The sequence below is a fragment of the Diplotaxodon limnothrissa genome, linkage group LG9 (assembly GCF_057381915.1).
Source record: "Diplotaxodon limnothrissa isolate DT_005_m linkage group LG9, D_limnothrissa_male_GT1.1, whole genome shotgun sequence".
In the NCBI taxonomy this organism is placed as follows: domain Eukaryota; kingdom Metazoa; phylum Chordata; class Actinopteri; order Cichliformes; family Cichlidae; genus Diplotaxodon; species Diplotaxodon limnothrissa.
In genome coordinates this window covers 10489817-10507095 of record NC_140604.1, presented here as the reverse complement: position 1 = coordinate 10507095, position 17279 = coordinate 10489817, and the positions used below count along the sequence as shown (strand labels likewise).

Genomic DNA, 17279 nt, shown 5'->3' with positions numbered 1-17279 from the left:
ATACTCTCCTCTAATTATTATTACTATTATGATGTGAACATTTTGTGCACTTAAATCTTACTGTGCTAATGACCCCTGCATCAGCACCTTGTTTGGAATAGCAGTGGAGAAGACATAGATTCAATGCTGCAGACGTCTGAGCAAAGAAAGCTTCTAGAAGAGTAAAGACTAGCTAGAAGAATGAAGATTCACAGAGTAAATGTGAAAATTCATCACAGGGCTCTATGCACTTGATTAACTGACCATGAGCAAGTTTGCTAGTCTGGAGCATTCAGATCCACCACAAAGACTGTTCAGTGCTCACAGAAACTGCACAATACCCAAGAGCTGCATCTGAGCCTCTACAGGCCTTAAACAGCATGTTAATGTTCAAGACAGTTTAATTAGAAAAAGACAAAACAAGTATGGTTGGTCTGGAAGGGCCGCCAGGAGAAAGCTTCTTGTCTCTAAAGAGAACACAACAACTCAGTTGAGGTTTGCAAATTTGCCCTTGAAAGCTTCTGGAGCAACATATTTTTAAAAGATGAGACTAAAGTGGAGGTTTGGTCATAATGCACAGCAGTAACTTCAGCAAAAATCAAACACAGCACAAACACCTCAAATCCACTGTCAAGTACGCTGGTTCAATTGTGGTGATTTGAGCTTGTTCTGCAGACACAAGCAATAAGCACCTTGCAGTCCACGAACTCCTCTGTATGCCAAAGTTTTCTAGAGTCAAATGTGAGGCCGTCTGTCCAACAGCTAAAGCTTCTCCTAAATTAGGCCATGCAACAGGATAATGAGCCCAAGCACAGCAGCAAATCTACTGCATGGAAGTCCAGACCTCAACCTGACAGAAATGCTGTGTATAAAGAAATGCTTGCAAATGTTGATGAATTGAAGTTATTGCTGCTAACTGCTGCTTCTGTAACCGACTCAATCATAGAATGATTATGATATTGAAAAAGACAAATGCCTGAATCCTAAATTGTGGATATCCTTTTGTTGTGATCTAAAATGTAACACTAAATGTGATTAAAACACTAAAAATCTGGACTCTTGGGCTCAACAACTGCAAGGATCACCAGCCCGAGGAAAACACAAAATACACATGACCCCGTGACAAAGACAATTCATTCTTGAATGAAGACATTGATCTGACTTTTTAAAATTTTGCCAATTGTGTTTATTATTAAATTATTGAGGAAATAGAAAGGGGGGGAGGGGTTGTAAAGAAGAAGGTAAAGGAAAGGGATAGAAAGGAGGAAAGAGATAGAGGAGAGAAAACCCCAACAATCCCCTCTGAGCAAGCACTAGGTGCGACAGTGGATAGGAAAAACTCCCTTTAAAGGAAGAAACCTATGACAGAACCAGGCTCTAGAGGGGGCAGTCAACTGTCGGGACTGGTTGGGGGGTGAGGGTGAAAAGAGAGAGGGGGGGGGGGGGGGGGGGAGGAGATGGGACAGGTGATAGGAGTTAAAGGGAGACAGGGGAGGGAGAGGTGTCAGGAGAGAAAGGGAGAGAAAGAGAGAGGAGAGGTGAAAATTAAGATGGAACAGACGAGGTGACATTAGCAGTAGAAAAAGTAGAAAAAGTAGAAAAAGCAGGAGTGTCCCTCCTCCAGAAGAAGCAGAAGCGTTTTTTCTTCTTTTCCATGAGCTTTTCCACGAGCACTTTTTTCTCTAGGATGAGGGTTCTCAACTGATCGATTGTTTCTGCATTCTCCTGCTCAAGTCTCTTGCATGTTTTCTCCACTTCTTCTAATTTGGCTTGTTTGTCTTCGAGCCTTTCTTTCATTTCTTTAGATGTTGCCTCCTGCATTAGCTTTGCCTCGTGCAGCTCTGTATAACTCTGTTGTAATTTGTTGTGCGTGTCTTCCAACTGCTGACTTCTGCTCTCGATTTCTTGAAGTGAACACTGCAGGTCTTCGTTTGTTTTCTCTAGTTGTTGCTTTAGCACCTGCATCTCAGTGTTTTTGCACTTCACGTTGTCTGAAAGTTCCTCGACTTCTGTGTTTTTTCTCAGCATGTCATTGAGCTTACTCTGCATCTCTGAGCAGGTTTTGCAGTTTTTCCTTTTCCTCTTCCAGTTCAGTTGTTTTGTAGTTCAGTTTGTTATAAAGTTCTTGCAGGTTTTGGTTTTTCCTCTCAAAGTCCTGGAGAATTTCTTTGTCTTCTTTCTGCTTTATTTCCTGTTGTTCTTGGTCTTGAAGCAGCTCTTGATATTTGTGCAGTGTTTCATCAAGCTTTACCTGCAGCGCTCCGTATTGTTCCTGCACACCTTGGAGTTGGCACTGCGTGTCTCTCTGGTCCAGTTTTTCTTTCTCTTCAAGGATTTCTTTATTCTTTTGCAGAGCTTCATCAAGCATTACTTGCGAGCCTTCGTTGTGTTTCTCGATGTTCTGAAGTTTGCAATCCAGATGTTTCTGTTTCATGTCTTGCTGTTCTTTCTCTTGAAGGAAATCTTTATTTCTTTGCAGTGCTTTATCAAGTTTCATTTTCAGCGCTGTGTATTTTTCCTGCACGTCTTCAAGCTTGCAGTCCGTTTGTTTCTGTTTAATTTCTTGTTGCTTTTGTTCTTGAAGCAACTCTTTATTTTTGTTCAGTGTTTTATCAAGCTTTACCTGAAGCGCTTTGTATTTTTCCTCCATGCCTTGGAGTTTGCACTGCTTCATGTCCTGTTGTTATTTTTCTTGGAGGAGTTCTTTCATTTTTTTGCAGAGCTTCATTAAGCTTGATTTGCAAGCCTTTGTTGTGTTTCTCCATGTCCTGGAGCTTGAAATCCATTTCCTTCTGTTTTATCTCCTGTAGCCTTTTTTCTTGAAGAAACTCTTCATTTGTGTGCGGTCTTTCATCAAGCTTTACTTGCAGCTCCTGATTCTTTTTGTCCTTCAGCACTAGTTTTTCTAGTGCTTTATCAAGCTTTGCTTGGAGCTCAAAGTTTCTTCCCTGCATTTCTAGGAGTTCCATTTCTTTCAACTTTTGAATATCTTCCTTTTCTAGAAGCTGGTTGAATGATTTGTCTACTTGATCAGGAAGTTGAATTTTGTCTTCCTGATCACAAAGAGGAGAGTTGGGCTTTACTGTTTTTTTCTGTTTTCTCTGAGACATGTTTGAATCTGTAAACTGTCACTCTGTTTATATCTGAATTAACTAATTTCAAGAAACTGTTGAAATTACCTGGACTGCCTCAGCCCAGGTGATGTAACATTAGCAGACAGAGGGTTTGATGTTGCAGAATCTTTGGAGCTGTACCATGCTGAACTGAAGAGCCCAGCTTTCACCAAAAGGAAGAACTAACTGGGCCCTAGATTGCCCAATCAAATCTCTTAATGCCACCTGCCCTCTCCTACATTAACTGTGGGCTCACCTTGTAGAACAGAGTTGAGTGTGGAAGAAATGGCAAAAATATGGAGCTGAAAAGCTGAGAGAGAAAAAGAAATGATAAATAAATCAATGTGTCAAATTAACTGACATGTTAGCTGGTAGAGTGCCCACTGCATTATATATATATCATCTCTTTTTTATAATAAATAATCAAAAACTTTATTTAAACTAAGATTTTAAAAAATATGTGCAGTGATTGATGTGCTCTCAGACATGTGCTTCAATCCACACACAAATACAAAACAATCTGACCACACGTACAACTGTTTCACAAACTCTATAAAGCATTCACACTCCAATGGATGCATCAGAAAGCAGCTTGGGATTACAATCTTGTCCAAGGATATTTCGCCTGCAGACTGGAGCAGCCAGGGATCAAACCAGAAAACTTTCTGATCAAAAGCTGACTTGTGCTAAATGCTGAACGGCAGCCAACCCATTTTAGCCATTTAATGAATGTGCCATTTAATCTTGGCTGCAGCCAAGATTAAATGGCACATTCATTAATTACAGAGTTACGGATTGTTACATGGAACTCAAAAGAAATAATGAACCCATCTCGTGTCCTGTGTCTTCTATAGCTGTCTGTACTTTTACTTCCAAAGTTGATCAGCAAACAGTTTGCAGGCCTCTAATTATCAGGCTGTACTCAAGCGCTTGAATTCAACCTAAAAGCTGTGCTGTCATACAGAACCAAGTACCCTCCGCGGAAACTATAGCTAATGTCACAACTGGATCTGATGAGACAGCTATGATTTCTGGACTCGAAGTAAATAATCCTGAATCAATTTATACAACATCAGTTTGTTTGTTTTGCTTTCATAACAAATAGTTTGAGCCATATACAAATACAGAAGTGACAAAAGGAAACATATTTACAATCCAAAGTCAGACTAACTATTTTCAGTAGCACAGTCTTTTATTTACAGTCTGCTTCTCCTGGTGGTAAACCTCTATCACATGTTTGGATTAAAAATTAGGCCTATATAGCTGCTGGTTCCAGCTTAAGCAATATGTTAAAAATACTAAATTCTTCATTGATTTGAGCTGTGGGGTTTGCTATACACTGGCAGAAAATTGTAGAGTAAATGGTGAAAACGAACAAACCAAATAACAAGATCCTTGAATTCCATCTTTTTTATTAACAGAAACTCCAACAAATTTGTGCCCAATTGATGATGTTTGGGACATGAAAAGTCCAGTCCAGCAGGTGGCGGTAATGCGCCTTAAAGCTTTAACCGCCAAAAAATACAAGAGCAGAAGAAGAAGAAGCCGAGTTCCCGCTTTATGGCGTTTTTCTCTCCGATTATAGTCAAGACTGATTTAAAGGTAAGCACCGAGCTAATATTAATCCGAGTCTAGTTAATCTTGAGTTTAGCTCCTGAATGAGTCTTTCTGTTGCTCTCCTCGGTGTCTCTTCTCAAGTTTTTGTGAACAAGTTGGAAAAAAAAATCTGACTAAATTGACTCAAGCTGCTTTAAACTAATTCACAGAAAGATATCACCAAAAGGTTGTGAAACACAGAGAAGAAAATAATTTTATTAGAAGAAAGCTTTTAAATGAGCTCATTGTAATCAGAGTTTGTGTTGTTTTATTAGTCTGTTATTAAGGCTACTTAGCATCTCTGTGGCACCTGCACAGCTTATGAATGCAGCTTGCTAGCTAAGCTAGCTAGCGCCACCCTTCTTCCATATAAGGTCACTTCCGGCTCCAAAAGACCCAACATGTTGGCGGTAAAAGTGCTATAATGAAATACATTTATGAGAAATGTAAAAATAAATGTGTTCCAGGCTAAAACACAGCTGCCTTTATCAGCGCAAAGTTGTGATGAGGCTTACTCAGATGATGGCTCAGATTTCTACACCCACTCGGATATACAGATGAAATCAAGACAAGTACATCAATACAAAAATTCACAGGATTGTTCAAAAAATAATAAATTGCATGAATATAGGAAATCTTCCTCTCAGTGACTGAGTTGTCTCATTGTGTCCTCATTTTTTATAAATCAAGGCCTGAGTAACCCAACCTTAAGTGTTCATTAAGGTTTTTGTCACATAGATAGAAAATAAACTCAGAGATTAAGCGGCTGTTATAAACAGAGTGATTAGTTTATGTAAAAAATGTAGTTTGTTGTTGTTCTGGTTTATGTGCTGAAAATGGTTTTATTTGTGTATGTTCAATGTGTTAGACTTGTACATAGTTAAATATATGATCAAATAATGTTGAATCCTGGATATGGATTTGTAAGCAATGAAATTTGAAATAAGGGGGTAGGAACAAGAAAACTTCATCCTACTCCTTTTCGAGCACACACATTCTGTAGACATAGATATTTACATGAAAACTTGATGATTTTTAAGTTTTGTTATTTTTATTTTTTTCTGTTGTTATTTCAATTATATTTGCATGTTTGAAATAAATTTTATCTATCTATCTATCTATCTATCTATCTATCTATCTATCTATCTATCTATCATTTCTCACGGCACACGTATATTGTCGGGTTTTTTCTTGGCCAGGGCATATTTTAAAGAGGAATTGCTCTCCTGGTACTGGTGTGCCATACTGCTGAATTTGGTATCGGTGCTCAAACCTTTTGTGTTTGTTTCAAACAAGTTGTCCACCCAAGGAAGCTAAAATGTGTTCTGTGTGTTCTCAGATGAACATATGAGACACTTTGACTCTTCAGTGCAGTGTGGAGCTTAACAAAGTTCTGTTTTGTGTCCCAGCTGATCAGGAGGAGGAGAAGAGTCTGACGGAGCAGCAGAGGAAATTTCAGCTACTTGGACTCAGCTCAGCCACTGCAGAGAAAACAATGAGCTCAACACAGAAGGTGACAGATACTAGTGTTAAGAAATACTCCATTAAAAGCTGAAGTACTGATATGTATATTTTATGCTAAACTAAATGAACCTTGTGCAATATTAATGTAATGTAGAAATAATGTATACAATGTATACAATGCCTACATCTTAGACGGTGACGTTGCCTCTAAACATCAAAATGAGCAGGAAGATGTTAAAGTGGGATTCAGCAGGATTCAACCCTAACATCAGCTGTAGTGGCTCAGTGTGGGGAAAAGGGTCACAGCTCACAATCATTTCTATTGAGAGCTCCAGTAGATTTTTTTAATGTACAGGCTGTGATCAGCTGACCTGCTGCTCTCTGTGAATTCATCCAGATGTCTGCAGATGTTTCATGAGTTGTCCTGGCTGATTTCCTTTCTCTACACTGACAGTACACTGTCTTTATATTATACACTAAACTGTTGGTATGTGGGTGGAGCTCAGTGAATGAATGTCAGCATCATGAGCTTAAGTTTAAGTTAATCTCTGCTACACTTGATGTAATCTAACTCTGACATGAGCACCACAGTCACTGTGCACCAGTCACACACTGTTCTTTACTTAAATCCATCACATTACAGTAAACTTGCCTGCTTATCCTGCACTAACCTGCAGAGGATTTTACTTGTATCCTCCTGTGGATACAAACCAGCAAGAACTCATCAGATCTCTGTCACTTACCATTAATGAAGTTTGGCTTTTATTAATAAACAGAGAGCACGGATCCGTGCACAGGAGGATACAAGCAGCTGCTTCTGTTTGCAGTCACCGTGCACCAGTGTTGTGTTTAATTGTGTCAGTGTTCATTTTTAAACACGTTTTTTAAATCAAATGTTTATGTATACATCAAGATTAATGTTCCAAACAAATGACACTGTACAGCAAATACATACATAGACATGTGCAGCAAAAGGAATCCGAGAAGATGTTTAACTTCTAAATGTTTAAATTGTTTGTTTTATATCCAAAGTCTGTCAGTTTGTCATTCCCTGTTATTGCTGCTGACTAATCACTCAAAGTGACACAACATGACCGTGGGTCTGATTTTTCTGGTAAACTTGTTTAGCAGCCCACTGGAGACGGATACCCTGTTCTTTGAACTTTAATACTGGACAGAAAATCGTCTCCTTCCAGAAACAAAGGGTAGCATTAGAACTTGTGTGAACAGCAAAACAATGTAGAAGATTTCCTTTTGTGTCTGTGTTGTGTCTAGGGCTGCCACGATTTGTCGACTAGTCACGATTACGTCGACTATCAAAATCGTCGACGACTGATTTAATAGTCGACGCGTCGTTTGAAGCTTTGTAAGATCCCAAAAGACGCAGGAATAAGTAGCAGGATTTAAGAGTGTAATAACGGACTGAAACAGAAGATGGCAGCACTGCATGTACAAGGATGCCAGCTGCCGTTAAACCCCGAAGAAGAAGAAGAAGAAGAAGAAGAAGCAGCTGTGTCCCAGAATTCATAGCGCGGCCCAGCTCAGTTTCCAACAATGGCGGCAGCTAGTTAGTTTTAATATTACTCTTATTATTCTTTCTGGGTCACAAAATAAACGTTTAACATATTTTCAGCCGAGAATGTAGCTGTGTAAACCTCAAATATCGGCTCAGTTTATCAGGACACCACATATTTTCAAAAGCGCTCCGACGTTTTCAGAGACGTCTGTTACCCACTAGCTCGATAGCTAGCCGGGGGCTAGGTCACTAGCACGGTGAGAACACCGGACTCCAGGCAAATTGTTTTCAAACCCACCGCCGTCTTTCGCTACTCAGGTTAAATATATATGAGTCACTTAGATAAATTAAAAATGTTGTTGTTTGGCTTTTTTTTTTTTAGTATTTTATTTGTTCCTGAGTAAATCGGTTTGTCTGAGATTAAAGTTATAGTTTTTACACAGCTGAATAAACGTCAAGCAGACAGCTGATTATCAGAAGTGTGAGATGCTGGAGAATATACTCCGTTGTCCTGTTATATTTTAGATAGCAAGGAGTTTATTAAACTTCACCGAAACAATCTGCAAATTTCATTAAAATTGAATAAACTATCATCTTGTCTTTATTTTTAGTTAGCACCTTAAAAGCTTAAAGCTGTAAGCTAATGATAGTTATATAAGAGCATATGCTGCATGGTGCAATAAGCTGTAGTTTTACGTCCAGTGGATGATGATCTGATTAGTCGACTAATCGCATAAATAATCGGTGACTAGTCGACTATCAAAATAATCGTTTGTGGCAGCCCTAGTTGTGTCACATCATTTTGGCTCAAGAGTTTACTTTATTGCTATGTTTGTTTTTTGCTATTTTATTACTACATTTGTATTGTGCAGCACTTCGGTCTGCCAGGTGTGTTTTTAAAGTGCTATATAAATGATGATGACGATGATGCTTACGGAACAGCTGAAAGACTTTAAAACAAACCTGTTACTTTAATGATATTTCTGTGGTACTACAGAGTCCAAAAGAAGTATCGCAGTAATAATTCATCCAAATTGTAACTTTTAAATGTCATTATCAGCCCAAAGGTTCACAACCAGTTCATCCCTGATAGAATGTAAATATATACAAATCTATAAATTGTATTATGTATATAACTGTGAAACAAACATAATGGACCATTAATGTATCATAATAGTACATTTCTGAATTTGGGGTATAATTCCAGGTGGGATGAGTGTCTGTACAGCTCCTCCTGTTGATGTAAAAAAAGAAAAAAGTAAATGCCAGTTTTTTTTAGGTTTTCATGTTGATGTTGTAACACAGTAAAGAATTACTCTTACAGAAATAAATGTCATTTTTTCAACTTGCAGTTAAATTCATGTAACTTAATGCTGATGCTGTTGACGACTGGGGCTCACACGTCTTTTACTTTGTCTCCAGGACCGACTCACCATGGTTGACCCACAGGAAAATAGCCCGCAGGACATTCCTGACTATGACGGCATAGAGGATGAAGCTTTCCCCCCACTCCCACCACCACACTCCCCAGGCCGGGGAGGCCAGGAGGAAGGAGACCCTTTTGCAGATGGTAGATGCTGCTGTGCTCTTACAGGATTACTATGAGGTCTTTAAGATGTGATGATTCAGAACTTTGTATTTTAAATTCATGGTTTAATGAAGAATCATAGAAAAATAAGATTCAGGAAAAAAGGCTAATGTGGGAGAAATACAACCTCTCATAGTCCTTCCACAAAGCTTTTTGGAACAGCTTGATAATAATGAATTTGTTAGTTCAGCCTAGAATTAACAAATGCATGAACTGGTTTTTCAGCATCTCTCTGAGACTGGATGTTTCTAACAATAACAACACACATGTTTTTGTTTGCGTGAGCAAATGAAACCTATCAGATACTGTTCAAACCAGCACATTTCTTCTGTAACCTCCAGTCTATAATTTGTCTGGATTTAAAGATAAGCTTGAAGTTTGCCACGCTGCCAACAGAATGAGTTAGAAACACATCCTGTTGTCATGTGTTTTCAATGCAGGAGATGAAGGTGAGGTATCACAGCTGGCTGATGTCCCTACTGCTAAAAGGAGAGGCGTGAAGAGACCCCAACCCAAGCTGGACTCCCACAGGTAGCAAAGACATTTATATCACGACAGAGGGTTGAAATGCATTAAAATGCGCATTTAAATAGGAATTTGATGTCATCTTGTGTGAGCTGGGACACAAGGAGGCCAAAATCATTGATTGACGTGTGCAGACTGTCAGTGTTGCAGCCAGGTTGAACACGAGTCTGTGACTGCACTGGTTTTTATCACCGTTTCACTAATAATCGTGCACAGAGGCTCAGAGACACACTGACACACAGAGTTGTTGCAAATGTTTGAAAACGTAAGTTTGTGGAAAGAACTTTGCACAAAAAAAGTGATGTGATATTATCTGAGTGGCGACACCTGTCGTTTCGCAGAGTACTGCAGCGTCTTCTTACGCTTTAGCGGCGGGTACAAATGACTGCATCTGTGTGATGATGGTGCAGCTTCACTCTGCCAGTCATTTAAAGAAGAAAGACTCTAATACCATTGTTGTTTTCATCATTTGGATGGGCAAAATTCCCAGACTGAAAATTGTCAGAGCGTTGGAGACATCCCTGGATGTGTGTGAGAAAGATGTTTCCAGTCTCTGTACACCTATAGTGTGAACCTGGTTAGTATTGCCAACCATAAGTCAGGCTCGTTGCCAGTAGTCTCCCAGTGGGTGTCCCAGTGGCACTCCTCTGTTACTGTTCTGTTCACAATGTTCCTGGACAGAACTAAGTTATACTAAATCAAAGGATGTTAAATAAGCTTTTAAGTAAGAACGTCGATTATACTTAGGATAAAACTTGCAAGCTGTATTAAAGAAAAACATAGATTTTCATTTGATAAAATATTCAAATTAATTGCAACTTTGCTATAAATATATATATATATATAGCAATTTTTTATTTTTAGATGGAGAAATTTGACTATTTCTCATTATACTGCCTTATGTACAAACAGGTAGGAAAAGAAAGGTTGTGGGCACCCTGAAAACCAAACACCCTACCCCCCCCCCCCCCCCCCCCCCCCCCAACAAGCTACTGCCTTCTGAACATGGTACATCTGAAGGCACTGACATTTCCATTCAGAGGGTCTGTCTGTGTTGGCCCTGTGACAGGCTGGCGACCTGGCTGCTGGGATGGGCTTCAGCCATCCACGATCCTGAATTGGATAAGCCAAATACGCCTGGATGTGCTGCTAACCCTGCTTGTAATCCATTAATGGTTTAACTTAGTCTTAATATTTTTTCCCAGGCTGATATCAGATCGAGGGCTTCCAGCTCTGGGCACTCTCTTTGACAATATCCAGTTCAAAGGCAAAGGACACGAGGTAGGATATGATAACATCTGTCCCACCAATTACCAGATGTGAATGAACATTGGTTTTTGAGCTAAATCTGTTTGGCCTGTCAGCTTTTAATTAGATGTCCTAAATTTGGTTTGAGACTAAAAGGTCAAAAGTTGCCCTTTCTGTCGTGGTCAAAAATGAGTGAGGGGAACCAGAGGTTGGTTTACCAAATTAAGATGTCTTTTGTTCCAATGACTGGAAGTCATTTTTTAGTGGGAAGAAGAAGCGTCCTATCACACACAGCCCTCTTTCATATCACTACTCGCTGTTTTTGATGTTTGCCCCATTAGGCTGCAGACCTGCAGCTGCTGATGCAGAAGATGGAGAACTGGGCCCACAGGTTGTACCCCAAATTGCAATTTGAAGATTTTATTGACAAAGTGGAAAGGCTCGGCAGCAAAAAGGAAGTGCAGGTGAGAGGAAGCAGTAGAATATTTCCTGCAAGCGTGTGGGATTCCTAATGTTCAGAATTTGTAATTTTTTACTCATTCTTCTATAGACATGTCTTAAACGAATACGACTGGACATGCCCCTGACACATGAAGATTTTACAAGTACAGATGGTAAGAAGAAAAATCATTACTGATGGGGATACGGTGGACTAGGGCTGTGAGATATGACCAAAGTCTCATCTCCCGATATAAGAATTCTATCGTCCGATAACGATATAAATCACAGAAATGTAACATTTTCTGTCAATTCTGTGAATCTCGACTTGCGTGAAGTGTTTCCAGCTGCGCGTCATGTAGCTGGAGTCGAGTGTTTTAACCGATGCATGAAACGACACATTTTTAGACAGAAGTTGTAACGGCGCCGTTTTCTTTGTGAGTATTTATTACACGGCGTGCTGCGGGGGAAAGCCTGTTCTAACGTTTGAGTCTAAGGTTTATTTTTTAGCACCTGGCGGCTCTGTTTTACTTCTCATCCGTAAACACTCTGCTCTTTCACGTGATTCCGTTTATTTTGAAAAGCCTCAACAGGATCTTGAGCTTTATTCTGAAAGGTTTATGTGGAACATAAACAAGCGGACACGCGATGGTTTTACCGTCGTTGTTGCTAACGACAACGCATAAAAACAGGCGCTTGTCCGTCCGTAGTGTGGTTATATATAAGAGAAAGAGAGAACTTTACTACAGTGACATCAGAACCATGAAGAAATATTGCCGTAAACAGTTTATTTTGCGACACCACGAAACAAACGATAGCGTAAAATGAAATAGACGTTTTTGTATATATCGTTGTATCGAACAGCCCTACGGTGGATTCACACCTGCAGGTGCACATAGGAAATACTTGCCATATTCCACAGGACTTAATTATCAGCACTGCTTGAAATTGTGTTCAGGTGCTGGTGACGAAGAGGTACAACGTGAACTGGAAACATTTGGGGATCCTGATCTGTTCAGCAGAGAGAGTTTTATTAATGCTCCCCAAGGGCAGATTGCCGAAGCCCTCGCTCCCCCACCTACTCCCTCTCTGACCGAAGAGCAGCAGAAACGTATTGAGCTGAACAGACAGCGGGCCCTGGAAAAGAGGCGCGCACGCCAGCAGCAAATTGGTAAGAATGGCAAAAATGTATCATACAGCTGGGACACAATATAACAGAAATAATTAATGATTCTGCTACAAAACATCCAGCGAAGGTTCATAAGGATCATCTAGCTTCATTGGTGTATTAACTTTATATGAAAATACAAAAAGCAAAACATTGAATGTACAGTATATTGCCAAAAGTGTTTGCTCATCTGCCCCCACACTCATATGAACTCGAGTGACATCCCATTCACGACGTCCGCCTGTGCAGCTATATCAGCTTCAACTCTTCTGGGAGTGTTTATGGGAGTTTATGACCATTTGTAAGGTCAGACACTGATGTTGAAGGCCTGGCTCCAAGTCTCTGCTCTCATTCATCCCAGTGGTGTTCTGGTCAGGACTCCCATGCCAGAGTTCATGTCTTTGTGGACCTTGCTTTGTGCACTGGTGCCCAGTCATGCTGGAACAGGAAGAAGCCATCCCCAAACTGTTCCCTTAAAGTCGGGAGCCAAAATGTCTTTGCATGCTGAAGCATTAAGAGTTCCTTTCACTGGAACGAAGAGACTGAGCCCAACTTCTGAAAAACAACCCCGCACCGAAATCCCCCTGCCACCAAACCTGGAGCTCTGTTGTCCTGGCAACTGCTAAGTTGACTTGTCTATCGGCTTTCCAGATTGAGAACTGTGATCCGTCGCTCCATAGACTGCATCTCTCCTGTTCTAGAGTCCAGTGGCGGCGTGCTTTACACCGCTGTGTCCCATTGCTTTGCGTTGCACTCTGTGATGTAAGGCTTGGACTACAGCTGCTCGGCCATGGAAATGGATTCCACGAAGCTCTCTGTGCACTGTTCTTTAGCTAATCTGGAGACCACGTGAAGTTTGGAGCGATGGACTCCACAGAAAATTAGCAACCTCTGTGCGCCTCAGTATCCACTGACCCCCACTCTGGGATTTTACGTGATCCACCACTTGATGGCTGAGTTGCTGTCGTTCCCAAACACTTCCACTTAGTAGCAGCAGTCTGCATGCCTAGGTGCTTGATTCTATACAGCTGTGGAAGTTACTGGATCACCTGAATTCAATGATTTGGATGATGGGTGGTGAGTGAATACTCCTTACAATATAGTGAAGTGGATCTAGTGTATATATCCACCAGAAACCCTGAAGGTCGAGTGACGAGTTCCCGTATTGCACAGTTCGTCCAAACCACCAGAGATTCCTCACATTAGTGTGGAGTTTGGTAATAAGAGGCAAAGCATGTAGAAAACATTGATTTCTTTACTGCCTGTCTGATGTCAGCTTCAATTAGGCGTAGTATTTTTGTTTTTGCCTTACACTTGTGATCCAAACTGTTTTTACTTCCTCTTTAGTTAAAGCGGAGCCAGCTGTCTGCGATCTATTGTCTACAAATCTTTAACAGTGACATTAAATCGTTCTTCAGGGTCCTCATTTACCGCAGAAATGATGTAATGTGATTTAAATGAGACCCATAGAAAAGAAAATGACCTGTTGATCGGTCTCTATTATGAGCCTTCACCCATAAAAATGTGTTTACAGTTTATAACACTAGATGGTGATATGAGACCGTTTCCATTGTATTACCCGAGCATGATTTACTCATCGACTTTAAACTTTCACATTTTAGTCATTAGTCCTCCTTAAGAGGAGCCAATCCACCCCCCCCCCCCCTTTTTTTTTTTCTGTCCAGTATAGAAACTAAACAGCTGACATCATTCGGGTAGTGTAGCTTCCAGAGATCTGAAGTTAACGTGAACTCTGGAGGGCAGTCAAAAGCTTAATTTTTTATAATGCAACATACTATTATTTACATACATATTATTTTAATAAGCAGTTTCAGGGTTCGTGCTGTTTTAATGAGTGTTCGATGGAAAACGTCACTGAAGGAATTTGTACTCTTGAGTCACATGACAGTAAATAATTTCGAGTATGTGTACATAACACAGGCTAATGTTTAAAACTATGATTATTATTTTGCTAGCTATCAAACTTGCTGGAGAAATGATTGAAATGCACTGAGTGTGATAGAGTACGGCAGTGCTAGCACAGCAGTTAGTTATGGCATGGTGATTTATGCAGTGTGCTTTAAACTTGGCTAACATTACTTAGCAGTAGCAGTAATATTAGTGACTTCACTCAAGTGAAAGCTTTAATCGTTAGTCCGACACTTAACTAGCCAACTTAAGCCTTAAAGAAAAACTGGTAAAAAGAGGGACTGATGCATGTGGGCACAAAGAAGCCATTTCTTGTGCTGCTGAAGTTCCCTGGCTTTCATTCAAAATGTGTTTATCGTGAGCACCGACACATTAAACCATTTAAAAATTATAAATGGCTTTAAGCTCACATTGATGCCTGTGGGGCTCTATCAGCCACGGAGACGACAGACACATTTTAGTGTTTTAATGAATGAATGTTTCATACTTTAAGGCTGCCTGTTTATTTAAGGGAGATGAACAATACATTATTATTTGACATAATTCTATGACAGGTGATGGACTGAATAAATAGATTTTAGGTCGATGTTTGTGCGTTTTTAAAGTCTTATATGTTGAATTGAACTGAGTGTGTCATCTGTTCAAAGCCTCCCGTCAGTGCTGTTCTCCATGCCTGTCTTACTGTACATGGTGTTATTAGCACAAACACTTTAAAGCTGATCATTTAGGACTGTAACAATAATCCAGAGAGCAATGTAGTCAAACATCTCACAGTTAGTTTTATTGGGAATGAACTTTGACCTGTTAGGCCCCCAGGGCTTTTCTGAGCTTCCTGCTCGAAAATGAAGAGGCCAAAATAAATGGAGTATTTCTCTGCAATTACAAACTCTGTGTAAACAGTCTTGGTATCAAAATAAAGCTAACGCTTGTGAGCTGTCATCAGAGGGGTAAATATTACTGCAGATGTTACTATGTCAAAGTTACTGGGACTCAAACATAGAAAAAAAAGATTATTTCCCTCACCTAATTTTTAAAAGTATTTTATAGCTTATATGCTATAAAATATACTTTGGGTCACATTTAACTCCAGAAAATCATAAATCAAAATATGGATGTTACCTGTCCACAGATTCATGGTGATGTAACTGCTCTTTTAACTGTTTGGTGTTTGTAGAAATGGTTTACAGCTGAGATTCAGAGGCTTCTGTGGACACTCATGTCTGCACTTATATTTCTGACCTCGTGTTATAACCGATTAAATGTGATCTCCTCTCTTTTCCCCCATTTTTGGTGGTGTGGGTGCTTAACTAGTTAAAGTACCAAACATCTGTCTCCTGTTGTTGTGTCACGTAGGAAAGAAGCATCAATATCTGATGAGCAGACTTGTTCATTTGTGCAGATTTCTTCTTTTGTGTGGTTGTTTTTTCCAAGTGGAGATGAGCATCTCTAACAAGTTGATTTGTTCACATTTGCACATCTGCATTTTTGAGAGAAATGAGTTTTTTGAGTTTGTGCACTATATGCATATAAGACAACCATTTCCTTTTTCAGTATTTTTGTGTGGTGCATTTTTCTCTGTTTTAACAAAAGAGGAACAAAGAACATTTAAGTCAACCTAAGATGATTTGTTTTAATTTTTACATGGTCTTACTGAGGTGATGCAAAGTGGAACATGCAAACTGTTTTTTTGGTAATGTGCTGGAAAAGCTTGATAATGGACCTTGAAAGTGCTTAAAGTGCTTAAATTTGACCCTGAACAATGAGTTTGAACCCTGCAGTTTACAGTTTCATTTTTCATTATCTCAGCTTTGCCTGTCTTTTATAAATCGTAGTAGACTGAGTGTGTCTGTGTTGACTGAAACCATCACTGTTTCTAATTCTCAACCCTTTCAGGCCCTTCAGCCTCTCAGACTGCTGACATGTTAGGAGACAAACCTCCAGCTGCATCCTCACCAAATGTCATCAAAGGTTCTACTGATGGAGATGAAACTGTAGAAGATCCTGACCTCGAGCCTTCCAACAACACCTCCACGCAACAAACCAGCCCGCTTCCCCCCAAAGACTCTGAGCCCGCTGAGGCTGAGACCGGCCTCAGCCCTGAGCAACAGCTCAGCAACGACTGTGTAGAGGGGGATTAAAGTTCACGTGCAGCAGTTTCTGCTGAAAAGCTTTGGCAGTGAGCAGATTTAAAGGTTTCCCAATGTTCGTGCCTGCTCATTCGAGTAATGTTGTGCATTTCTGGTGGTTTATATCTTGAGCACATGTTCCTACTGTGACGTCAGCTTTGGGTTAGCAAAGACATTTATAATCAATGGAAATAAATGTTTTTCTTATTTTTAAAAGTCCAAATCCTAAACGTATTTACCATGTGTTGGTATCTGTTACAGAAAAATATTTGAACTGATCCACAGTTCCTGCTCTGATGCATCTTCTTTCTCCAGTTTCACTATTGGCAGAATTTTGGTTGCAAACATGTTTCTATAAAAGGCCTCTGTGTGTGTGTAGTATGTGAGCTGTCAACTGACCATCACCCTCTTCCAAGCATTAAGTGCTCGTTCAATTATGAACAGTTCTTTCTTAAGCTACTGCAGGGACATGAAACGCAACACGATGAAGTGGCTCCATCTGCGCTAATGAAAACACCATTTTTAATTACAGGCCACTGCACACATATTGAAATAGTTATGTACAGTTCATATTTCTGTTGGTAGTTCT

At 39.9% G+C, this 17279-nt stretch overlaps 2 protein-coding genes across 2 annotated transcripts in view; both read left to right on the top strand.

The window, feature by feature from the left end:
* Positions 1 to 17279, top strand: part of LOC146625106 (uncharacterized) — a 126688-nt gene that overhangs the window by 59829 nt on the left and 49580 nt on the right. The window lies entirely within an intron of this gene.
* LOC146625113 (TIMELESS-interacting protein-like) lies at positions 9097 to 16802 on the top strand. Its single transcript, XM_085362712.1, has 7 exons — positions 9097 to 9238; positions 9697 to 9787; positions 10987 to 11062; positions 11371 to 11493; positions 11580 to 11643; positions 12426 to 12638; positions 16458 to 16802. Exons 1-7 carry the CDS (start codon positions 9103 to 9105, stop codon positions 16700 to 16702), a joined length of 948 nt encoding a protein of 315 aa, XP_085218838.1. The 5' UTR covers positions 9097 to 9102; the 3' UTR covers positions 16703 to 16802.

Bases quoted from the DNA above. Each gene is read 5' to 3' on its own strand.
- LOC146625113 (XM_085362712.1), top strand. From the start codon at position 9,103: ATGGTTGACCCACAGGAAAATAGCCCGCAGGACATTCCTGACTATGAC. The intron at 11,494-11,579 runs GTGAGAGGAAGC...ATTCTTCTATAG, and splicing joins GCAGCAAAAAGGAAGTGCAG to ACATGTCTTAAACGAATACG. The intron at 11,644-12,425 runs GTAAGAAGAAAA...AATTGTGTTCAG, and splicing joins AGATTTTACAAGTACAGATG to GTGCTGGTGACGAAGAGGTA.